This window comes from Panthera tigris, chromosome E2 (genome assembly GCF_018350195.1).
Source record: "Panthera tigris isolate Pti1 chromosome E2, P.tigris_Pti1_mat1.1, whole genome shotgun sequence".
Lineage (NCBI taxonomy): Eukaryota > Metazoa > Chordata > Mammalia > Carnivora > Felidae > Panthera > Panthera tigris.
In genome coordinates this window covers 48,745,667-48,771,217 of record NC_056674.1, presented here as the reverse complement: position 1 = coordinate 48,771,217, position 25,551 = coordinate 48,745,667, and the positions used below count along the sequence as shown (strand labels likewise).

Here is a 25,551-nt window from a genome sequence, read left to right as displayed (position 1 = left end):
AAACCAGAAGGATTCTAGTTTTTAAATTTGTTGTCTGTTATTTAAGATTCCCACCCCAAAACACCATCTGCTAACCATCTGTACTAATAATGATCTTTTACATACGTAAAATGCTTTGCAGTTTATACATCCTTCTCTTGTATATGACTCTTTCTTGTAATTCTTCCTCAGTTCAAGAAACTGCAGCTAGAGGTTAATCATGACCATGTTCTCAAAACTAATTTCTGTCAGAGCCAGAACTATTAATAGAACTCAGGTCCTCTGATCCCTAATTTGGAGTTTTTCCTCTGCCCCAACTGCTTTCTCCTCAAAGACCGGAAAAAAGAATTAGAGGCCCATCTTCTCATGCTCTCACTTTATTCCATGACAGAGAATGGACCAGGCAAAAATAGATGTTAAAGAAAATACTCTCACTTTCAGCTGTATAATGACAAGTATTTTTTTTTTAATGTTTATTTATTTTTGACAGAGAGAGAGACAGAGCATGAGCAGGGGAGGGGCAGAGAGAGAGGGTGACACAGAATCTGAAGCAGGCCCCGGGCTCTGAGCTGTCAGCACAGAGCCCATCCCGGGGCTCGAACTCACAGACCGCGAGATCATTACCTGAGCCAAAGTCGGACGCTCAACCGACTGAGCCACCCAGGCGCCCCGACAAGTATTTTTCTGGATATGTATAATGAGCAAGTTCTGCTTTACCTCTTCGTTATATAAAAAAGATAATTGAGGAAAAATGGAAATTATAAGTATTGCATTCTTGTTTTTTTAATTGATATTTCTTACAAGTTAAATGAAATCTCACATTTGTTTTTAATAGTGTGGAGCATGCTTGTTTTAATGCCAGTGTATTGGCTGCATAATCCAAATTCTAGATTCTTACGACCAGATTAGGTCTCTGACTGGAAATGTCTTCTCTTTACCCTTGTCCACTCAATTCTGGCTTGGCCGTGAGGGTCAGATTTAGCAATCTGATTAACAAATAGGCAGATATGAGGGGAAAGGCAGGCTTTATATCATAAAGAGCTTTTGTTTTGGAAATGTCCAGAGATGATCCAGACAGGTAGACAAGCAATCCCCACAGTAGCTTAAACAGAAAAACTGAGGCTCAAGATAGAGAAGCCAGTTGGAATGTATTTGACAGGAGCTCTTATGCTTGGCCAGTGACAATTGTTAATTGTTAAACTTGTTAACAGTACATTGTGATATACCAGACCAAGTAAATACTTGAAAAGATGACATTGCTCTTCCCTCATATGTAAGAGATGTTCCTCTTTCTTAATTTTCTTTTAATCCAGCTGCAAACACTGATTCAGGAGACGGACCCTGGCGCAGATTACCGCATTGATAGAGCTCTCAACGAAGCTTGTGAATCTGTTATACAGACAGCCTGCAAACACATAAGATCGGGAGACCCAATGTAGGTTATCTTATTTGTAGTATTTATTTACATTGTATTGTATTTGGCAGTGTAGCGCCAGAAACATTCCTTCTAAACAGAAACACATACCAACTTTTGATAGAACTAGTACTGAACTGGAGCCCTTGGCTCTGCCTCATCCATGATGTAGAGACGCTGAGACCCAGCATTGTGCTGAAGTTCACTGACTGTGACCGAGCATGTATGGGCCTGTGCATTAAGTCGCTGAGTAATCTGTTTAATGGTCAAATGAAAACGAGAGAGAAACACTCAGGATAAAGTGACACATTACTTTGTCTCTGTAGTTCATCCTGTTTGTATATTGACTCATTGTATACATTGGCTACTTGATAATTATTAGAAATTAATTAAATCTAATTGAAATAAAAACTGTTGTGGTTGGAGGATATAATCATGAACAAAATGAGCTCTGAAGTTGCGTCCAAGATTTAGGAAAGCTATAAAATGCTATACTAAAGTATTTGAATGTCATGCAGTAGTTTTCTCCATGTGATGCACAAACTAGTTTTAAAACCAGGTTGCAAGTAAAGAACAGGTTTCCCATTCTGCACAAATCCTCGTAGCCTGCAGCTGGCAGTAATCAACGATAAAATGAATGCAGTCCATATTTGTCATCATTCTGTTAGGCATACACTCCCGCTGTTCATGCTATAGCAGGGGATTAAAAAAGGGTATTCTTCTTTAAAGTTTTTTATGCAGTTGGAGGAGATAGACAAACACAGTGAAGACTAATTAAGAATATTTACCAATATAAAAATAACTACATTGAGCACGAGGGGTCAAGGGAGAGGGAGGGAAGGAGAGAACTGCTATAGCTAAAGATCATTTGAAGAGACTATCAATTAAATGCAGCGTGTGGACCTTTTCTGGGTCCTGGTTTGAATGAACATATAAAAAGGCATAAGAGAATTGGGAAAAAATTTGAAAACTAACAGGATATTACATGACATTAAGGATTTTAAAAATTAATTTCTTTTCGTGGGTTGTAGTATTATGTTCTCATAGAGAAACATGCTCAAATATTTATGAATAAAATGATAAGGTATCTGGGATTTGCTTCAAAATACCAGCAAGGGGGTGTAGAATTAAAACAAACTTAGCCATACGTTGATAAAGTTATGGGAAGGGAAGGTGGCTAATGTATGATTCTTTACTTTTGTGTGTGTTGGAGAATTTTCACAACTAACAGTTAAAAATAAAGCAGCTGCACACAGATCTTAAGTAAGCTGAGTCCTGAGTGCTAAGTGGCCCTGAAGTTAGAAGCCATAATCATTGTCAGACTGATTTAATTTGAGTTATTCTCAGAAAAGTAAATCCCTGATTGCCCTCAAAAATAGCTCAATGACTTTTTCTACAGACCAAGGAAATATTGATGTGAGAATTCCAAACCTGTTGCTACAATTTCATCCCTGTTTTATTCCCAGGATCCTCTCGTGCCTGATGGAGCACTTGTACACGGAGAAAATGGTGGAAGATTGTGAACACCGTCTGTTAGAGCTGCAGTATTTCATCTCCCGAGATTGGAAGTGAGTATTTTGAAGCCAGAATCAAGTGTAAGCCTCAGCATGTTCTCCTGTGTAGTCAGTATCTTTTGTATTATTTGAAATAACCGGTAGGAATATGTTTTTAAGTTCTGGGATAGCTGACACACTCCAGTCCCTTGAGAAACCTTTCTTGCTTTCGGAATAGTATCTCAAAACTGAGGCAGCCCCTGCAGGTCTGTCCCCGTGTGCCCCCATTCACTACTATTTTGGAAGTCAGAGTCAAATGTTTCTGATACCACAAACATCTATCCTGAAAGGACTTGGGCACCTGTGGGGCAGCAGAAGCATCTTCAGATACGTTTCTAAGAAGAGACTAGTGCATTTTAATTTTTATTGATTTGTGCTGGATACGGGAATTTACTTTTATTCCTTTAACTATTCAAAGTTACTGAATTTTCTATCTTAAGAGGCTCTTATCAATAAGTGACAACTTGATTCTCTAATTCTCTTCTCATCCTGTTAGTCAAGAAAGGAGGGGTAGGGGACGAAATAGAAGAAGGATCTGTGTTGCAGTCAGAATCGCTGTAACTTACTGGCTTCAGTGCCCTCCTCTTTTTATGTCTCAGTTTCCCCTCCACTTCCAGAGCAGCCAGGACCCGACCGCTTGGGAAGCTGGCTTTTCCTGCCGCACCCAGGCTCAGCTCCTTCCTGACTCAGTTATCTCAACCCCTGGAGTTTGGTCATTAACTTTTTCTAGTGATTGAATATGTCACCCACAAACTTTACTGGGAAGTGATTATTCAGAAGGTTCAGTGTATTTTTATTTCTGTGTCCTCAGATTAGCTCTGGAAAGGACTACAGAAAAGTACATGGGAATTTCTCTGTACTTTCTCAGGCCGTCTAAGCCTGAGTTTAGACTCAGAGTCTAAACTCTGTTTACGTAGTTTACTGAGTTTACTGCCTTAATCAAAACTCTGTTTTTCCTCTTCTGCAACTCTTTTACCCATGATCAAAAAAATGCTTCACAGGCCTAAAAACTACTCATTAAGTATTAGCTTTTCTCCTCCCATTCACTAGCTCTCCCCTGAAGTTGACATTATGATGTAGACAGAAGTAAGCATCTATTGGTCTGATTTGGAGAAGCCGCAGGCTCATTGGCTTAATCCATTGTCTCCAGAGTCAGAGTTAAATGTCAAGTTTTTTAAGCTGATAAGCATATTCAGGTAAACTGAAAATGGAACTGCCTTAGCTTGCATGGGAGGAAGAAGAGTAACAGTTTTACTGGAAAGGAAGTCGAGTGAGGGATTTTGTTTATCTTGCCATTTCCTGATCCTATTGAATCTAGTGTATCAGATAGGATTGAATTTCGCACTTAGAAAAAAAGTATTGAGTGGAAAGTTGTGAATTGCCTGGTGATAAGCTACAGCCCTTATTTTCTCATTTCAGCCTGGGCGTGTTAGTGCTGAGTCTGCTGTTGTAATGTTGCGCATCTTACGTAGCTGTCTTGGCCTCTTTGAGGTAGAACTTAAATCCTCTGTGCCAAGGTCAACAGGCTTCTACAGACTGACCACTGTGTGTTCCTGAAGAACAAAATTCAGGAATATCTTTTAACTTTATAGGCTGGACCCTGTCTTATACCGCAAGTGCCAGGGAGATGCATCTCGTCTTTGCCACACCCATGGTTGGAATGAAACCAGTGAACTTATGCCTCCCGGAGCTGTGTTCTCCTGCTTATATAGACATGCCTACCGCACGGAGGAACAGGGCAGGAGGGTATGCATTCAATACTGACTTCATTTCTTCTTATCAACCATTTGTTTTTTTAGTTAGTTTGTTGTATTGTGCTGACTTCTGTCATTGTAGGACACTTTGTTTATTAGTATATCTGGCAGGGAGGGGTTGCTGCACTACTAGAAACTTCCATTATTCAGTGACTATACATAGAGTTGCTTCACCAGCTTCTTTCCATCTGATTTTACATTTTCAACAAAGTAAGTCAGGGGACATTTCCAGTTTTTTCTTTAAATTACCAAAATCTATTTTTTTTTTTTTACATTGATTTATTTTTGAGAAACAGAGTGAGACAAAGCGTGAGCGGGGGAGGGGCAGAGAGAGAAGGAGACACAGAATCTGAAGCAGGTTCCAGGCTCTGAGCAAGCGGTCAGCACGGAGCCTGATGCGGGGCTCGAACTCACAAACTGTGAGATCATGACCTGAGCTGAAGTCGGACGTTCAACCGACTGAGCCACCCAGGCGCCCCTAAATTACCAAAATCTAAATGACAAATAGACAAATATTGCCACCCTAACTTTATTTAACTTTAAAGTTCCATTAGAAGCTCTTAACCAGGGTACAGATGGTTTTTAGACTTATTGTGAGTTTAGGTAAATTTGAACTTCATGTTCCTGACCCAAGTGTGTGCCTTTTCCTGAACTGGAGCCCGCATTCTACTCTACATTCATAGAGTAATAGCAGATTAGTTCCGCTAAACAAAAAACTCTAACCTAACCTGAACAAATCCGGTTCACTTTTTATCAGAGTATTTTGAGAAAAGGATGTTGTCTCAATAGTGTATTAGAAAATATTGAATGTATAATCTCATTCCTAGAGATACAGGCTTTTAGAAGTCTCCTAGAAAATTTAATCCTTATTCTGGAAGAGATTTGAGGTATAAAGTTTATATAAATTACTATAACGTTCTCTGTTAGTTTCCTGACAACAGATATCCTTTATCTAGTGCTTTTTTGTTTCGGTTATGGTGCTCTTTTATTTAAATGTTTATTTTATTTTTGAGCGAGAGAGAGCGAGTGTGAGCAGGGGAGAAGCTGAGAGCGAGGGGTCAGAGGGTCCTAAGCAGGCTCTGCGCTGACAGCACCAAGCCCGATGTGGGGCTTAGACTCATGAACCGTGAGATCATGAGATCATGACCCAAGCTGAAGTCGGATGCTCAACCAACCAGGCACCCTTGCTTCTGGTACTTTTAAAGTATTTTGCTTGTTCTTTCTCATATAGCTTTCACGAGAGTGCCGAGCAGAAGTCCAAAGGATCCTACACCAGCGTGCCATGGATGTTAAGCTGGATCCTGGCCTTCAGGATAAATGCCTTATTGATCTGGGAAAATGGTGCAGTGAAAAAACAGAGACTGGACAGGTAGCTCACATAGCCACCTATTGATCTTATAGTAGTAATAATCATCATCATCATCACAACTAACATTTTATATAGAGTACAGACCATAAAATACAATCTTTATTTTTGTTACATTATTCAGTGTCCTCTTCATAAGAAATCCTAAGGAAATTTTTCTCTTTCGTCTCTGTGGAAGGAGTACTACTACTTTTCCTAAGCCGTTGGTTCGTTTTTATATTATGGTTACTGTATTTTGTAAGTGATTATTTTCCCCCTTCGTGTTGCCTCTTCAAAAGCCTGGAGCCAAAGGTATGACCTGCCTCTAGCAAGTATATGAGATTTTGTGGGAGGCTTTTGTGTACCAGGTTTGCTGCTAGCTCCACCCCCCCTTCTTTACCATATTTTCTTTTTCTTCCTATTTTTTAACTCATTCTAACTTCATTTTATATTGCCTTTTTTTTCCTCTTCTCACTTTTATAAGGTACGTTAAGTCCTTTCGAGAGAAGGCAGTGTATAAATATAAACAATTCTAAATACTGGCATACATGAATAGCATGCATGCCATCCAGTAGTCCTATAAGATATGTAGGAATGGGAATTATCTTTTCCATTTGGTAATTGACAGAATTGAGACTCAAGAAGTGACTTCCTTTCCTAATACTCAGGTGTAATCCTAACCAGACATCTGGTCCATTGTGTCATAACCTCTCCGTACCGGAAAGCATAGAGAAGAAGCAGCCCCCAGAATTACATGCATGCTGTGAATGGTGCCTAACGATTTTGTGCCTGCTTTAAAAAAATAGAAAAGCTACATTACTGCTTTCTAGCAAATTAAGTTAGAAGGTAGTGTGTCCTCTGTGGTGAGGAGTAAGTCCTTGTTTAAAGCTCCAGTAATACTAGAACAAAGTGTGAACTCAGGTTTCCAGGTTCCATTTTTACTACTCCAGAACATCCTCTGGGATTAAACTATTAAAAACTTACCCGTGCAGGAATTGGGTATGTTTAAGAAGCAACATGGCTCACTATTCAGATCTGCTCACCCTGGGAATGCCATTTTCAGCAGGCTACCTCCTGGGCCTGCTGCAGTTCTGTCAAATTTATTGTTAGAAAACGCTTGCAGTTCAGCTTTCTGCTGCCTCTGTCTAATGAAACAAAAGATATGGTCACATGGAATCCCAGAAAACAGTTTCTTTCCATACCCCCTTTGAAGTAACAGTGAGAAAGCTATGCTGTGTGGCAGTCCATTGCTGTGAAGCTTGGCTCAGGAAAGGATTCTATGACTGGGATTTTTCCCTTAGCCATTTATCTTACTCCCGAGGTTTTATGCATTTTCCTTTAGGGATTCCCCACCCCACCCCCACCCCACCCCCGCTTTCTGGGCATTGTATAATTCCTACACCCCCCTGCTCATCCCTTCCTATTCTAATTCCAAAACAGAGACTCTTGCAAAATAGTAAGTTAAACTTGATCCTTTAATAGAGCCCTTTGCTGAGAAACAGCTGTTGATATGCTTTGGGAAAATAAGCTTCTGTTCTACTTAAAACCTCTATGTTTCTAAAGGGAATAGTCATGGAATGATACTACGAGGTCTCTCCAGGTCAGTTTCCAAAGCCTAGACAAGATAGTGTTTAGATGTCCAAACCCTAATGTGCTCACTTGCTTTGCAGTTTTCCTCAGGATCTTTCTATGTGGGCCAAGGTTAGAATCCCACATTTGACTTGCAGGAGCTGTAAGTTCTATGCTGTGTTTTGGATCCTGGGTCCCAGCCTACTTTGCTCATGAAAAGTCTTAAAATATTCCATGTCTTTCCCTATAAATCTGTTGTTCGTTGATTATTATTGGTGCGCAGATTTAAAATGGGAGCAAAGGTGATCAAAACATAGGTTAAAATTGAATGGCAGGTTGTTGATAGAGTGGAATAAAGGCCTGATAAAATTTTTAGACTCTGAGGACGTCTCGACATTGATTCTTGTTGGACTTACTGATTGGGCCTTCTGGAGGATTTGCATGGCTATTGTAGCCCCTTGTGACCCTTTTGACCACCCTTTTACATCAAGTACTTATTTTTCAACAATCCCAGTTTGGGGACTCAAATAAAGCTTTAGTGTTCTGTTCAGTAAAATAGTTTTTAAAAGGAAAGATAAGGAGGACCACTGAAAAGGAAGTAGTAGACCCTGTTCTCTCTGCTTCCCTTGTTCATTTATGTAATTGACACGTGCCAAGGGATTGCTTTCTTACTTGCAGGAGCTAGAGTGCCTCCAGGACCACCTTGACGACCTGGCTGTAGAGTGCAGAGATATAGTCGGCAACCTCACTGAGTTAGAATCTGAGGTAAGCAGTCTGCAGCTTGTAGATGGCGGCAGCCCTGGCAGCAACCTGTCCTCTGTTCTCAGGCTTGCTGTTTTTCAGCCCCGAGAGTGTCACTTCTCTCCGCTGGCTTTACCAAGAAGTGTTTTGTTTTGTTTCCTAAACCCCTCTCCTCATTTCTCCAGAGAAATAGCCCATACATTTAGCCCTTTGGTTTTCTTCATAAATTAGAATTATCACAGTGATTAGACCAATCTTTTCCCTGGCCTTTAAGAAAAGCTAGCAGCTGTGCTTCAGCTCTCTCAACCACGTGCAAGACCAGTCCGAACATTCCCGTTCCTGTTCTCTTACCTTAGCTCTTTCGGTTAGGTCATCTGGTAATGTTTGTGTCATCATTAAGAAAATAAAAGGCTGGGATTTCCACTTAAATGTGGAAGATTGAATACACGTGTTTATCCGTGTTTCATCCTGTAACTCACTAAAATATTAAAAAAGAAATTAGAAAGCCTCATAAGCAAGAAACACTATTTAGAAATACAGCATTACTGGGGAAGGAGCAGATAAAAATGTTAAAATGGTCTTGTGGGGGCAGAAATCAGGGAAACGGGAAATTGCTATTTTTTTTTATCATAAGCCTTTTAGAACTGTTTGAATTGTCAAAAGTATCAATACGTACAATTACATTGCTCAGCTAGTCTTTTTTTTTTTTTTTTTTGCTTTCTATTTTTCAAAAGTTTATTGCTTTCTTTCATCTTCTGTCATCTCCCTTCTCCAATTTTCATTGTCCTTATGGGCTTTTGAGGACATTCTGGGGTGTGTCACTCTTTAAAGGAAGATATTATTTCAGCAGCTAGTGCTGCACAGAGGTTGCTGTCTGCTTAAAGGCATTTGTGTATGTTCCCCAGAGGCAGTGGTTTGTCGTCTGTTTTAGGAGCTTATTAGCTAAAGACAGATGTCAGTTACCCGCATTTTCATTTTGAACTGCTTAGCCATTTGGAAAAACTCCAAAGGCTAAACACTAGGATTACTGTTAAATGTTTTATTTTCTGTACTGTTCTTAATTCTGCCTTATCTTTTGCTCAGGCCCAAGGGGTATCTGCCTCTAGAAAACCTTGCCTTTCAGAATATAATGAAGGAGCAATTCTCTCTGTGCTGTGGCTGTCTAACCTAAAGACCAGACTAGCTTCCAGATGGACACCTTAGATTATGGCGATGGCAAATGCCCATCAGTTGCTACTGACTCAGAAACACACACTTGCCCCGCTTCCTAAACTATTGGCTCTTTCTAAAGCAGAATTATTCATATGTTTAATCTCCTACAGGATATTCAGATCGAAGCCTTACTGATGAGAGCCTGTGAGCCCATAATTCAGAACTTCTGCCACGTAAGTAATGTCTGGAGAAATGGATTCAAAACAAAACCAAAGTCCCAGTGGACTTTGTGTGTTGCACTAACCTCCTTGTCTTCGGCATACATTACTCCTGAGTGATCATCAGATTGACAAATTAAAGTGAAAAATGTAAACAAAATCAAGAGACGGGTGCCACCATCCTCAGAAACCTTATTTGATTATCATTGGTAGATGACCTGGTATGTGGTTAGTGGCAGTTGTGGAGATGCCCTTTACAGGGGGCAGGGGGAGGCCCTCCTGAGCATAGCTGTGTTGCCGCCAATACATCAGCCTGGGGTTTGTTAGCATTAATAGTAGCTGCACCTCCCGACTCTCTTCTTGTAAATTAAATTAATTCTGTTATTTTGAACTAGCTAAATTACAGGGGTGAAACCATGCAGGAACCAGGAGGCAATGTTGAGTGTGATGCTGAAAGTCAGCTGCTGGCGTCCTGTAGGGGAAGGAGTAAAAACCCTGCACAGTACATGTTCTTGTCGGAGCTTCATGCAGGGCAGCTTGCTGTGCCAATACTGATAAATACTGATAAACATCCCTTGTAATTTCGCAGGCTTATTTTGGTATAATTTATGAGGTATCTTGTTGGTGAAGGCTCTAGAATCAGTCTCGTTTTCCATTTTTCTATGAACTAGGGTGCACGATTTGTTCACTAATTGTTGGAAATGAAATGTAAATGTGCACTGCCTTCCCCAGGATGTGGCAGATAACCAGATAGACTCTGGGGACCTGATGGAGTGTCTGATTCAGAACAAACACCAGAAGGATATGAATGAGAAGTGCGCCATTGGAGTTACCCACTTCCAGCTGGTGAGTAACACCAGGCAAATCCTGACCGTCTTGGCTGCTTGGATGGCTCTGAATTCCTTTCTCTTCCAGAGCATCAGGGCACCTCTTCTGTGAGAAATCTTTTTTTTCCAAATATATGTCCTCTCTGGTTCTCAAAAAATACGGTCTTTTCCACTATGGCCAGGCACGATGGTAGGCTCTAGGAATGCAGTGCTAAATAAAGATGGAGTCTGTACCCTTAGGGAACAGGCGGTCCAGCAGGAATAGAGATGAGTCGCATTGTTTGCTTTTCGTAAGATACGTTAACCTTTGCTTGCACAGCAAGTATGAGTGGGATCTGCTGTTTTGTCATTGTTCAGTGCAGCAGCCCAAATGTCTATCAGTGTACTGAACTCTTAAGCCTTTTTTTTTCTTCTAAATCATACTACCCAGGTCTGGCATCCACATAAGGTTAAACTGTACTTTTCACAGTTACACGTGTCTAAAGAAAGTGTTTCTGGTAAAGCAAGCACTTCCTTCCCGGGAGGATGGAATCTGTCATCTGTATAAAATTGATCTCTTCCCAGGGCCTATGGACCACATGGCTGCCTTTACCAAATGATATTGAGGGCCTCTGGAGTGTGGGTACTGGAGACAGTGGGCAACAAACCCTGCCCTTGTCTGTTCTGTGTTCTAGTAAGAGAAAGACACAAAACACGTTTATAAATAAGTACAGAATCTCAGGTGGGCTAGAGCTGCATAAGGGCTAGAGGATGAAGGAGAAAGGGGACTTGAGAAGGAGATGTTTGAGTAGAAATGCTGAGGAGGTGATGCACGGACCAGGGAGGATCTGGGAGAAGAGCTTCGTGGCAGAGGGAGCAGCATGATTGGAATGGCAGGGACGCCAGGGTGCCCTTAGCAGAGGGAATAATGGGGAGGTTGGCAGGTCACGAAGTCCGAGATGGAGGGCAAGTTTCACAGGGCATGGAAGGCAGGCTTCTGCAGTCTCTGTGCAGTCAGCCAGCACTGCCAATCGGAACTTGCCACAGAGCTGCTGATTTTCTTTCTCATCATCTTTTTCAGGTGCAGATGAAGGATTTTCGGTTTTCTTACAAGTTTAAAATGGCCTGCAAGGAGGATGTGTTGAAACTTTGTCCCAACATAAAAAAGAAGTATGTAACGTTTAATTGATTAATTCTGCTTCCGTAAACTCTGGACAAATGTCCTGTGTACTGGTAGGGTTAGCCTTGGAGGCCTCCACACTCCCTTGGTAGTATGGCCATGCACTTGGGCTGTGTGGCCACGTGATCTTCGTGGCTGCCTGCAGCCACAGGGGACGGTGGTGGTTCTGACACAGAGAGCCTGGAGGCTAAAGGGGCGATTTTAATGTTCCCAGGTTCAGGCTGTCTGACAGAAGAGGCAGATTTAGATTGTTACTTAGAGAAGCCAGTTATAGTATGAATAAGAGGTTAACTGCCTCCCAACATCATTCCATTATGTTAACTCTTTGGGAGAGCAGCAGGGGCTTTTACTGAGTTAGAGGTCTAGTTTGGAAACAAAAACTTTATTCATTTATGAATTCAGTCTCAGGGTGCCTGGGTGGCTCAGTCGGTTAGGCGTCCCACTTTTGATTTTGGCTCAGGTTATGATCTCACAGTTAATGAGATCAAGCCCCGCATCGGGCTCTGCGTGGACAGTGCGGTGCCTACTTGGGATTCTCACTCTCTTTCTCTGCTCCTCCCCTGCTCACCCTGGCTCTCTCTCAAAAATAAACATTAAAAAAAAAAAAAGAATTAGGTCTCAGTGAAGACAGTGATGGGCTTTTACAGCATGGCTGCCTGAATTCTTCCATCTTACTCTTTGCAAAGGCATGTTTCTAGAACACATCTCTCTGCCTCATATAAATCAAGTTCCCATTTTGCTCAAGGTTCTGTACCTCTCAAGAATGAATTTCACAGCTCATCAAAGAAAGACACAGTCTAGAGTTAAGAGCAGCATTCCTCTCTGGTCGCGTGTTTTTAGCAAAACAAGCATTGAACCGTCCTTACGTCCCCCTCTGTGGCCTCCCTACCTGTCAGGATTGTAGTGCGCCTTCAGTCATTTGTGACCTAGAGAGTCAGGTTACTGCTTTTAGTGCTTTTAACACAATGAGACTTCTAGAAAAAGCATTCAAAAACGTGGTAAAGAGGGTCATGCGTTCTGGAGTGTTGATGTGGCCCCTGCCCCAGCTCAGCCCCTGGCTCTCTGCCCTCATGTGGCTCCAGCCAGTCTCAGCCTTCTCCTTTCCTTGGCAGGGTGGACGTGGTGATCTGTCTGAGCACCACCGTGCGCAATGACACTCTACAGGAAGCCAAGGAACACAGGGTGTCCCTGAAGTGCCGCAAGCAGCTGCGGGTGGAGGAGCTAGAGATGGTAATGCCTCGTAGCACAGCCTCCGGTCCCAGAAACACAGAGGCGGGTCTGGAAAGTTGGGTGAAGGGTGAGGGCAAATTGAAAGGTTTTAGCCATTGTTATGATTGTTAAGACTTGGAGCCTTGTGCTCAGATCTTACCATGTGACAGCTTCTTGCTGCACTTTTCCTAACCGATGAAGTACTTTTACCGCATGTAACTGGAAGCTCACTATAGGACAAGCTGTAAGCACATGATACAGTCCGTGCATCAGTAATGCCCTCAAGGATCAAGGGTCTCTCCCTGTTTGCTTTGCTGTTCATGGCACCAGCTTCATGGTAAGGCTGCTTCCCCTCACCGTGGCTACCTGCAGCGGCTCTGGCCTCCTGCTCCACGTCGTCTCCAGCAGGAAAGTAGAACAGGAGAGACCTCCTCCCTCCCCCACAGCCTGTAGCCAGATCCTCCCCTCAATTTGCTCGTGTCAGCTGGAGATCTGTGCCCACTCCCTGACCAACAACAGTCTCCAGGGGAATGCCATGCCCTGAAGAGCTTACAGATCACGAGGTACAACAGTTACTGGCAGGTCAAATGCAGCGTGCGCTCTAAGGGGAAACTTACGTTACTTTTGAGGTTAAGCTAAACAGCTAAAAATGTTTAGTATATTCTGTATTGTGAATTCTACTTATTTCACTTCAGTCTAAATAAAAACTAAAAACTAGTAATGAACACCAAACACCAGTGATATTGCAAAAGTTACGTTACCAGATTTTCACGTAGGGTGGGAGTGATGCAGTGGTAATTATGTGTTAAGTGGAGCTCTCCTCGATATCCTAGTGTAATTGAGACTTTGGGTCCCTAGCGTTGGACCTCGCTCTTTCAATAAAACAATAATAAAAGTAGAACCCTACATTGATATAATGCTTTAATTTCCTGAAGTGGTTTCCACATCATATTATCTTACTTCATTTCACAGCAGTCCTGCGAAGGGGCCGGGTAGGTGGCAGCATTTTGTTTTGCAAAAAAAGTCCAAGGCCATCTAGCTAGTTAGTGCAGAATTGAAACTAAATGCCAGCTCTCCTTTTACTGCGGTGGCCCCACTGCTCCAATTTTGCTGTGTAAAGGTTGTGGTCACTAGACAAGATCTGGTCAGTACATGAATATGTAAAACATTTGACATCTCCAGTTTCGAGTAACCTCACTTTTCCATGCTGGCCCCCTCCTATACAGACAGAGGACATCCGTCTGGAACCAGATCTGTATGAAGCTTGCAAGAGTGACATCAAGAACTACTGTTCCACTGTGCAGTATGGCAATGCTCAGGTAACTGTTTATATTTTTTAATTGTGAAACTGTGAAGGTAACATTTTGGGACACCTAAGTGGCTCAGTCGGTTAAGTGTCTGACTTTTTATTGCAGCTTAGGTCATGATCTCATGGTTCATGAGTTTGAGCCCCACATTTTGCTCTCTGCTGGCTGTGAGAAGCCTGCTTGGGATTCTCTTTCTCCCTCCCCCTCCCTCCCTCCCTCCCTCTCTCTCTCTCTCTCTCTCTCTCTTTTTCTCTCTTTCTCTTTGTCCCTCCCCAACTTGTGCGCTTGTGCTCTTTCTCTCTCACTCTCTCAAAATACACTTGAAAAAATTTTTTATTGTTATGTTTATTTATTTAGAGAGAGATTGAGAGACAGAGTGCAAGGGGGGAGGGGCAGCGAGAGAGGGAGACACAGAATCTGAAGCAGGCTCCAGGCTCTGCATTGTCAACACAGAGCCCGATGTGGGGCTCGAACACATGAGTGTGAGATCATGACCTGAGTCAAAGTTGGACGTTCAACTGACTGAGCCACCCAGGCACCCCTCAAAATACACTTTAAGTAAAAAAAAAAAGAGGGGGGGGCGCCTGAGTGGCTCACTCGGTTAAATGTCTGGCTCTTGGTTTTGGCTAAGGTCATGATCTCACAGTTCATGCGTTTAAGTCCCACATCAGGCTCCACACTGACAGCACAGAGCCTGCTTGGGATTCTCTCTCTCCCTGTCTGTACCCCCCCCCCCCCCACCAATCTCTCCCTGCCCTTTCTTTCATAATAAATAAATAAACTTAAAAAAAAAAAAAAAAAAAAGAAAATGTGAAGTTAACATTTTAGCCGTGAATTCTTTGCTGGTGGAATGAGCCTCGTCACATTCTGTCCAGCCTAGTCATCCCCTCCTAAGCTTTACCAGACTTTCCCAAAGGAAGTTCCTTACCTGCATTCCTCATGTTCTCCTGTTCATTCTCTTCCCTCTTTCAGGTTAGCTTGTCCTTCTCCACCTTGCTAAGAAGCTCTTCACAATCCTTCAAATGTCTCCTCCTCTCTGTAGTTTTTCTAACACCGTGTACCTCCAGAATTGATTATTCCCTTACTCTGTGCCTGTTGCACAAAAGTTCTTAACTGGAAGTCACATAGGAATCACCTGGGAAATCTTGTTTCTTTAACGCACAGAACTGGGCCCTGTCCTGAATTAGTATTAGTCAGGAATGAAGTACAAAGAAGTGATTTTTTTTTTTTCTTATAATGTTCTTCTAGTGACTCAGCTACGTTTTCTAGTTCAGGGAATTGCCCTGAAAGCACCACACTGGTGCTTTAGCCTTTGAGATAGTGGCTTCATTATCATCTTGTATCTGCTATTGCTGATGTCTATCTCACTCTCGTGTCTGTGCAGATCATCTACTCTGAATTTTCTCTTTATCTTTAATGATCCATAATTCCGCTGGCATGTAATCAGGGATGGGTTTGTTTTTTTTTTTATTTCTTTATCTTAGTTGGCTCTTTCAGTCTCAGAATTCATGTTTTTCTCAATTTGGGGAAATTCTCAATTATTGTTTTCTTCCAAATACTGCCTTGCTTTTACTTCCTTCTAGAACTCATATTAGACAGTTGGAACATCTGAATCTGTCCTCCATGTCTCTTCACTTTTTCTTTCATACTTGCCATTTCTTTGTTATTTGTACTGCATTGAGGTAATTCCTCAGGTCTATCTCCCAGCTTAAAGATGTATTCTTAAGCTGTGTCCATTCTGTTTTTAGAGAGACTCCCAGTTGGGAGTTTTATTTTTTGTTTCCAGAATCTGTTACTGGTTCCTCTCATAACCATCTGTTCTTGATTCTGGTTTACCATTTCTTTCTGTATTGTTCTGAGGACATTAAATATATTTTTTTAATTGTTCTCTTACTTTTTCCTCTCAGTTATTTGGTGATTCTTGGTTGTCCCTTGAGGATTTCATAGAAGTCTCATGACTTTATGCTACAGCTCTAGTTCCTGCAGATTCCTATCTGCTTCCCTTCTTTATCATTTATTTCATTTTTTAAAAAAATTTTTTAATGTTTATTTATTTTTGAGAGAGAGAGAGAGAGACACAGTGTGAGCAGGGGATGGGGAGAGAGAGAGGGAGACCCAGAATCCGAAGCAGGCTCCAGGCTCTGAGCTATCAGAGCAGAGCCTGACGTGGGGCTCAAATTCATAAACCCTGAGATTGTGACCTGAGCCGAAGTCGAGGCTTAACGAACTGAGCCACCCAGGTGCCCCTCATTTTTTTTTTAATAATATCTAAAAGGTTGGTGTAAGGAAGGGGAGATTTATACTCAATTCACTATCTTAAAATCCATCATATGGCACTTTATGCTTTTATGTTAACCCGCTCATCTTTTTTTTTTTTTTTTTAAGGTTTTTTTTTTTTTTTTTTTTTTTTTAACGTTTATTTATTTTTGAGACAGAGAGAGACAGAGCATGAACGGGGGCGGGGCAGAGAGAGAGGGAGACACAGAATCCGAAGCAGGCTCCAGGCTCTGAGCTGTCAGCACAGAGCCCGACGCGGGGCTTGAACTCACGGAGCGCGAGATCGTGACCTGAGCTGAAGTCGGACGCTTAACCGACTGAGCCACCCAGGCGCCCCTCATCTTTTTTTTTTTAAGTCTGTTTTTGAGAGAGCGAGAGACAGAGTGCAAGCGATGGGAGGGTCAGAGAGAGAGGGAGATACAGAATCCAAAGCAGGCTCCAGTCTCTGAGCTGTCAGCACAGAGCCCAACACAGGGCTTGAACTCACGCACTGTGAGACCATGACCAGAGCCGAAGCCAGATGTCCAATGAACTGAACCACCCAGGCACCCCTCGTCTTTTTTTTTTTCTTAGATATTTGTTTATTTTTTGAGAGAAACACAGGGGAGGGTGGAGGGGAAGAAAGAGAGGAAGAGAATCCCAAGCAGGCTTTGCAGTGTCAGCACACAGCCTGACACAGGGCTTGATCCCACGAACCATGAGGTCATGACCTGAGCTGAAATCCAGAGTCAGATGCTTAACCGACTGAGTCACCCATTGTTTTATTTATTATTTTTTGATTTGTTTATTGTAGTTGTTTATAAAAGTTTGCCCTGTGAGACTGCGTATTTATCAGGGGTAGCAACTGGGCCTCATTCATACCTGGCATCTAATGCTCTATTCTCATGGGGTAAATGGTGAGTGGAACTGAACCTCCTAGCTTGTGCCTACTGACTAGTCAGGGATACTGCTCCCTAGAAAAGCAGAGTGCCTAATGTGTGCTCCAAAAGGAGTCTTGACAAAGAAGAGCTAGAGGACAGGAAAAACCAAGAGTTTTGAGGGGGATTCCTTCCCTTTAGCCTCCAGTGCAGCCTGCTCAACTCATCCATTATTTTTATACAGTCTGGTTCACTGTTAGACCTAAAGCTGCAAATCTGTAAGCATAATTCTCCTTGGTGAGGAAATTCTGACTCCTCTTACCTTGGAATTAGGAATGGAATGAAAGAGAGGGGATGCACTAAGAACTGAATGCTGTAGTGAGAACATATAGATTATCAATCCCTGATACATCCCTTAACTTGACCATAATTCTTATGCCCTAGATTATTGAATGCCTGAAAGAAAACAAGAAGCAGCTAAGTACTCGTTGCCACCAGAAAGTTTTTAAGCTACAGGAGACAGAGATGATGGACCCAGAACTAGACTATACACTCATGAGAGTCTGCAAGCAGATGATAAAGGTAAGGGATCCCAAACCAGGGGCTAAGTACAGGGTAAATAAAAATAACAACATAAGCTTCTTTAAACTTTGGAGCAAATTTTATAATCTTTCCACTCAACCTGTTTTATACAGAGGAGACATTGGTTCTCGTGGTGTGGTCCCTAGCTCAACTGCATCATCAGCCCCTGGAAACTTACAAATGCTTGGGCCCCACCCTCTGCCTACTGAATCAGAAACTCTGGGAGCAGAGCTAATAGCTTTAACAAGCCTTCCAGTTGATTCTGATGCACGCTCAAGTTTGACAACCATTGAGCTAAGCTAACTGACCTCACTTTGACCTAAGGCACAAGTAAATAGATACCCAGTAAATATATGATTGATTTTGAGGGCAGTTAGTGGTAGTATGTTGAGAAAGTCACCACCAAATGTCTTGATCATCCACCTACCACAGTCAAAAGGCTTTTCTATTTTATATGTTCTTTTGTTTCGTATACTTCTCCAGTGAACGTTCTCTGTAACAGGCTAACTTGAGAACCTAAATGCCAGTTCCTTGTCGTATCCACATGTATAAAGAGATTTAAATTTAAGGTTCTAATACACTTAAGATAAAATAAAAGCAAATGCTTTATTAAAATAAAATGTTACTTAAAAAATAAAATACTACTTTTAAAATAAAATGCTGGTCCACTCTGGAAAACAGTATGGAGGTTCCTCAAAAAACTAAAAATAGAACTACCCTACGACCCAGCAATTGCAAAACTAGGTATTTATCCAAGGGATACAGGTGTGCTGTTTCAAAGGGACACATGCACCCCCATGTTTATAGCAGCACTGTCCACAGTAGCCAAAGTATGGAAAGAGCCCAAATGTCCATCCATGGATGAATGGATAAAGAAGATGTGGTGTATATATATACAATGGAGTGTTACTCGGCAATCAAAAAGAATGACATCTTGCCATTTGCAACTATGTGGATGGAACTGGAGGGTATTATGCTAAGTGAAATTAGTCAGAGAAAGACAAATACCATATGATTTCACTCATATGAGGACTTTAACAGACAAAACAGATGAACATAAGGGAAGGGAAACAAAAATAATATAAAAACAGGGAGGGGGACAAAACAGAAGAGACTCATAAATATGGAGAACAAACTGAGGGTTGCTCGATGGGTTGTGGGAAGGGGGATGGGCTAAATGGGTAAGGGGCACTAAAGAATCCACCCCTGAATCATTGTTCCACTATATGCTAACTAAATTGGATGTAAATTTTTAAAAATTAAATTAAAAAATAAAAAATAAGTAAATAAATAAAATAAAATAAAATAAAATAAAATGCTGCTTTTCACTCTTTCAGATACCAAATAGAATTGTGAAAGTTAGTAATGTCTTTAGTTGACCCTGGTAGATTTGAGTCCTGTGTAAAAGCTGAAATGCCAGGCTCTGATCTGAGGGAATTTTGTAAGATTTTGATGACTTTTGTAAAAATCAGTCATCAACTTATATTAAGATATCCGTAGGCTGTAATTAGCAGATACACTGTTGATTAGCAGATAGAGGTAGAATTTATTGTTAGTCCAAAATGGATCTCTGACTTCAAGGACAGTAACAAGTGTACAGGGACTAGCCCCACACCGTTTGGTAGCATTATAGCCCCCATAGTTCAAAGATGAACTAGACAGGTCCTTAACCCACATTCCTGTTCACATTGTTCAGTGGGTAATTTTTAAATTTCCCATTGGGATTGGGTGGATATGGCTTGAGGGCTACCTGGCCACCTGGTACAATGTTATGTTTTTACTTAAACAGTGTTTAAGATCATGAGATGCCATGTAATATAACATAGCCATGCAGGTACAGAATCAATCCTGTGCAAAATAGGAAACAGTGAGGGTAGTAGGAAGAAATGTGAGAGATATAGTAGAGACTCAATAAAAGGAGAAGTGGAGTCTGGGTGTTTATTCAGGCTTAGCTGTTTCTCTTGTACCAAGTGATATCTTCAAGCTGATTTTGTCATTAGCTCACCAGTAGGTGGAAGGGTGATGCAGATGATGTTCATTGCCATATTTGGATAACTACGTTTGTAAATCTTTGTTTCTTGCAGAGGTTCTGTCCAGAGGCAGATTCCAAAACCATGTTGCAGTGCTTGAAGCAAAATAAGAACAGTGAATTGATGGATCCCAAATGCAAACAGATGATAACCAAGCGCCAGATCACTCAGAACACAGGTAACATCATGGCTTGGCTTTCCTGGTTCCATTGAATGTGGCTTAAATGGAGCTGAGTCGACATATATCTATGTAATTAAACTACAGATATTTTGTTGCCTGTGGATTTCAAGGGAAGAGTCTGGATCTAGTAAGGAAAATAACATATTCTTCCTTCAAAGAGTATTTGGCAGAACAGAATGAAAGTCATAGGAAAGAGGAGACAGAGGAAGTCAAGGCTGGAGTTCTTTGAAAAGTCTAGAGATTTAACAAAACTTCATGCACGTGGCTGGAGAATATATGGGTAATGTTTTTTAGAACAGAGAAATTTCAGCTCTGAGTTGCAAGACCTTATAACATAGTGGGCAAGATGAGTCCAGTATTCTCAGTGTTTTCCAGAACATCTGTTATGGGGAAGGTTGGTGATGGCTGAGTGATTTTTTTGAGAACTACTAAAGAATACTGGTACCAGCAGACCCCACAGACGTGCTGCAAGGTAGAATTCCTGGAGTCTCTGTGTCCACATCTACCCTTTCATTTAATTATATTGCTGATTAAAAGCAGTGTAGTCAGGACTCTTGGGTGGCTCAGTAGGTTGAGCATCCACCTCTTGATTTCAGCTCAGGTCATGATCCCAGGGTCTTAGGATTGAGCCCTGTGTTGTGCTCCACGCTTGAGCCCACGTGGAGCCTGCTTAAAATATTCCCCCCTCTTCCTCTCCCCCCCCAAAATAAAAAATAAAAACATGCACCCAGAAAAAAATTTTTTTAATTTAAAAAATAAAAACAGTGTAATGAATGCTCGGTAAATGTTTAGCAAATAAACAAATCAATAGTTTATTTGTGGTCATTGATGTAATATGTACCCTTTTGAAAGGTAGATCTTGAATATTTTTGAATCCAGGTGGAATATTTTATCACATACTGACAACTTTCCACTCTAGATTACCGCTTAAACCCTGTGCTAAGGAAAGCCTGTAAAGCTGACATTCCTAAATTCTGCCATGGTATCCTGACTAAGGCCAAGGATGATTCGGAACTGGAAGGCCAAGTCATCTCGTGCCTCAAGCTCAGATATGCTGACCAGGTAAACAGTCCTGGGCTCTCTGCAGAGGTGTGTTTATAGAGGCCCCTCTACTCCTGGCAGGTTTTTCTGTGGAAGCCCCTAGCTTACTCCTACTTTCCCAAGACCTTTTTCGTACCTTCCCAAACCAGGGACCAAATAAAAAGCTGAAGCTGTCTAATAGGCTGATGAACTCTCCTTTTGTCACATGTAGCGGCTCTCTTCGGACTGTGAAGACCAGATCCGGATTATTATCCAGGAGTCTGCTCTGGATTACCGACTAGATCCTCAGCTCCAGCTACACTGCTCAGATGAGGTAGGATTTGGGTCTGAAGCTGGTTGTGAACAGAGCTGGTGAGAGAAGTGTTTATTGAAGAAAAGTTCTGTACCGTCTTTCCCTTTAGCTCTGAATCCAGGGCCCATCTTCTGGACTTTTCATTGTTTGAGTTTCTGGTTCCCTGTGACACTGAATTAGACTTGACATTCATCCTATCACTATAGAGTATTGGTTCTATATTTCTCTGTTGTAGTAGAGTGTTCTTTTACTATATCTGTCTCCATATAGTTCTTCCTTCTCCTTATTCTGATGCTCAACCTAGAATTCCCCAAGACTTGCCAGAAAGAGAAAGTGCTCCTGGGGTGCCTGGGTGGCTTAGTTGGTTAAGTGTCCGACTTCAGCTCAGCTCATGATCTCATAGTTCATGGGTTTGAGCCCCACATTGGGCTCTGTACTGACAGTTTACAGCCTGGAGCCTGCTTCAGATTCTGTGTCTCCCTCTGTCTCTGTTCCTCCCCCACTTGAGTGCATGCTCTCTCTCTCTCTCTCTCTCTCAAAAAAAAAAAAAAATAAATGTTAAAAAAGCGTGGGGGGCGGGGGGAGAAAGTGCTCCTATAATAGCGCTAAAGAAATGCCTGTCTTTGGACTTTGACTTCCTAGCTAGAAAAGCCCATGTGGAGAACTGTGTTCGACATATGTCAGTTTTAGGGGTTCATAGCTGAAGATTTTTTAAAGATGCTCACTCACAGCTCCCAAGGAAGACTTAAGTTTTTAATCTTTGGTGTGGACTGTGTTTTAGAACCTCTGTGTGTGTGTGTGTGTGTGTGTGTGTGTGTGTGTGTGTGTGTGTGTTGCCAAGCTGTGAGTTGAGGTTGACTCTGAACCTTTATAAATGTCAGCCATTTGCTTTTAGTATTTCACTTGGCTATGTAACCTTCCTCCTGTGGAATCAAGGAGTAGCCTTCTTTGTGACCAGTCCTGGGACACTCTGACTCAAATGTCAGGGTTGACAGCATAAACGTCAGTATACTGACTGGTTTTTGACTCTTTGTGCCGGTCTTTGTGACAGTGAATGGAGCCCAGCATCTCATCCAGGACAGGGGGCGGGGCGTGAAGTCCACTAGGAGACTGAGGAGACATCCAGACCATATGGGAGGGTCACCAAACCTGCAGGTTTCAGAGACAGGGTTTCTGGTGACAGCAGAGATGTGTTTTGTGTGTCTCTGGAACAGATCTCCAATCTGTGTGCTGAGGAAGCAGCTGCCCAAGAGCAGACAGGTCAAGTAGAAGAGTGCCTCAAAGTTAACCTGCTCAAAATCAAAACGGACGCATGTAAAAAGGTAATACCGCCAATGGCCTTGTTTCCCTGCCTGCTTTTCACAAAACTTATTCTTCCCTTCTGATGCTGTAGTCTGCATATCTTAGCAAGAACATCTAAACCTTCCTTCCCGGGATTATACGTTTCTTCCCTCTTACGAAACTTTCACTAGATTCTTGACAATTAATCACCTATAACTGAAATATCCTTCCACATGTACTGATTATTCATGACCATGTCTGATCCCCATGACCAGGCCATGGTTTAAGGCCCTGTGAGTGCAGAACTGAAAGCAAAATGTCAAGTCCAATAGTATCAGTAAAGATACTGCATTCATAAAAATCATTTCAGAAATAGCTTATAAAAACGAAGTTATCAAAACATGACTATTAAGCATACATTATCTTGGAAAATTGCAAATGAAATAATATATTTGATCTTTTTAAAAAAGCTTTGTCTTTTTTTGAAAAGTGTTTGAGTGGTGTCATTTTTGAGTCACTGAATATTGTACACAGATATTTTCATCTGCTGAAATGTTTCTGATTCCACACGGCCTGAGGAATAATGGGAGATGGCTAAAAGCTAAATCCAGATGTTTTCCTTGGACTAGTTTGTCATCAGATGATCCCATTTAACTTTGAAGAGTAATATTTGAGTTTTGTTTTTTGTTTTCTTGTTTTTATTATTGTTGCTTTACAGGGCCTGTAGTCTTTCTCTTGAGAGCAAACTAATTTTTATTTAAGAAAGCACTTTTGGCCTGTTGTTACCTCCTGTTCTTTCAAGTCTAAATGGAAAGTCTGCAGAGCTGATGTCACTTCCATCATGGTTATGATCCTCTTGTTTAGGACATCTTTAGACTCACTAAGAGTTTTTCTTGCAGTAAAAATTATGCTCTGTGAATCTTTTTTATCTTTTGAGGAAAACGGAGGTAACATGAAACATTATGCAAACATTTTTCTTTGTTTGCCTGGGAGTTTTAAAACTCTGGGTTTTATTTTTTATATTTTTTTAATATATTTTTTTAGTGTTTATGTATTTTTGAGAGAGAGATAGAGACAGATCGCGAGCAGGGAAGGGGCAGAGAGAGAGACACACACACAGAATCTGAAGCAGGCTCCAGGCTCTGAGCTGTCAGTACAGAGCCCAAGGCAGGGCTTAAACTCACAAGCTGTGAGATCATGACCTGAGCCAAAGTTGGACACTTAACCAACTGAGCCACCCAGGTGCCCCAAAACTCTGGTTTTTAGATTTCACATTTTCATTTTTCTTAAGAAAATAGCCGTATTATACCAACCGATATAAATACTAGCATTTAGTATGCAACATTTACAGCCCACCAGACTGCCAGAAACCCACATCTGATCTTGTAGCCCCCGCTTCGTTTAGCACATAGCTTTGATCATACTAGGCCTCCGAGTGTATGGAATCAGTTGCTAAAAATCTGCATTCTTGTGTCATCACCACATTGTCCCTGTCTCAGAGTAAGTTCTGTTGTTAACCCACACCCTTCCCTCCTTGACTTTACTCTTCGTATGTAAAGTATTTGCAGATAACAAATCTGATGTATTTCCTCTATAAAAGCTTGCTCTACGATGATTCTTCCTTCTTAGGAAGTGTTAAACATGCTGAAGGAAAGCAAAGCAGACATCTTTGTGGACCCAGTTCTTCATACAGCGTGTGCCCTGGACATTAAGCACCACTGTGCAGCCATTACCCCCGGCCGAGGGCGTCGTAAGTCACTGTTCACTCTGGCCCTCTCTGAACTACCTTGGGAGGAGCACAGACTCCTTCTGAGACAGCACTTGCGGGTACTCTGTTCTCTAGCTGCAGCACAACCACAGACAACATCCTCTGGGGGCCTGGTTGATGCCGGGACTAGGCTTTTGTGGCAGAATGAATTTAGGAATGAATAATCCTGCAGGTTTGAACTGACCTAGCCATAACCAGAGGTAAGGTTCTGATGAAAAGGGAAGGTTGAGTTATTTATCAGGGAAGCAAAACTTAACTCATGATCATGGCCTCTTCCCCCTTGGCCAAACTAGAGCAGCTTCATCAGCTCACCCAGTGGCCACACTGGGTGGATCCCGGGCAGGTAGAAGAAACTTGTTTCTGAGCCAGACATGCCAAATAAAATAAGAAGGTTTTAAGGGTCTCTGGGCAGCTGGTCCCTTGGAAGCTCAACATCATTTTTCTCCATGTTAAATCTTTGGTCAAATTTCCTAGAACGGATTTAACTTTGTGTAGCCTATACATCTGAATTCTCTGGTGATAAGGTGCCCTCCTCCCCAGCCTCATAGAAATTTCTGTTCTGTACAGTTTTAGACTCTTCTCATCCCTTTTCTTTCACAGAAATGTCCTGTCTCATGGAGGCCCTGGAGGATAAGCGGGTGAGGTTACAACCTGAGTGCAAAAAACGTCTCAATGACCGGATTGAAATGTGGAGTTATGCAGCAAAGGTAATGCCCAAGAGAATCTCCTGAAGTGGCCATCTCTGTCCGTTCCCCAGATATTCCACTTGTCTTTTTTCCTTGTTGCGAGACCAGCAGTAAGTGTATTTGAAAAGTCTGTCACTGCCCTTGGAAGCCTCCCTGGCTGTCTCTGAGCCTGCGGCCACCATCTCCTTTTGCCAGTGTCTGCAGGCTTTGCCGGGGCCACTGCTTTCTCCTCACTTGCCCATAGTCCACCGTGGAAAAGTGAGTCACCCAAAGGATGGGATAAAAGCCAGCTGTGCAAAGAGAACCAGAAATCATGCCCAGGGGAAAGC

At 41.9% G+C, this 25,551-nt stretch overlaps 1 protein-coding gene across 4 annotated transcripts in view; it reads left to right on the top strand.

The window, feature by feature from the left end:
* Nucleotides 1–25,551, top strand: part of GLG1 (golgi glycoprotein 1) — a 147,695-nt gene that overhangs the window by 115,358 nt on the left and 6,786 nt on the right. For all 4 annotated transcript variants that reach the window (XR_006211929.1, XR_006211930.1, XM_042969590.1 and 1 more), the window contains exons 9-25: nucleotides 1,293–1,414; nucleotides 2,860–2,961; nucleotides 4,539–4,692; nucleotides 5,932–6,069; nucleotides 8,293–8,379; nucleotides 9,678–9,740; nucleotides 10,458–10,571; nucleotides 11,613–11,701; nucleotides 12,824–12,941; nucleotides 14,147–14,239; nucleotides 17,806–17,943; nucleotides 20,028–20,151; nucleotides 21,074–21,216; nucleotides 21,407–21,508; nucleotides 22,702–22,809; nucleotides 24,398–24,518; nucleotides 25,137–25,243. Coding sequence is in view for 2 of the 4 variants with exons in the window: in XM_042969590.1 (XP_042825524.1) it covers nucleotides 1,293–1,414; nucleotides 2,860–2,961; nucleotides 4,539–4,692; nucleotides 5,932–6,069; nucleotides 8,293–8,379; nucleotides 9,678–9,740; nucleotides 10,458–10,571; nucleotides 11,613–11,701; nucleotides 12,824–12,941; nucleotides 14,147–14,239; nucleotides 17,806–17,943; nucleotides 20,028–20,151; nucleotides 21,074–21,216; nucleotides 21,407–21,508; nucleotides 22,702–22,809; nucleotides 24,398–24,518; nucleotides 25,137–25,243 (1,923 nt within the window). In the remaining 2 variants the exon portion in view is untranslated. The remainder of the gene's footprint in view (nucleotides 1–1,292; nucleotides 1,415–2,859; nucleotides 2,962–4,538; nucleotides 4,693–5,931; nucleotides 6,070–8,292; nucleotides 8,380–9,677; nucleotides 9,741–10,457; nucleotides 10,572–11,612; nucleotides 11,702–12,823; nucleotides 12,942–14,146; nucleotides 14,240–17,805; nucleotides 17,944–20,027; nucleotides 20,152–21,073; nucleotides 21,217–21,406; nucleotides 21,509–22,701; nucleotides 22,810–24,397; nucleotides 24,519–25,136; nucleotides 25,244–25,551) is intronic.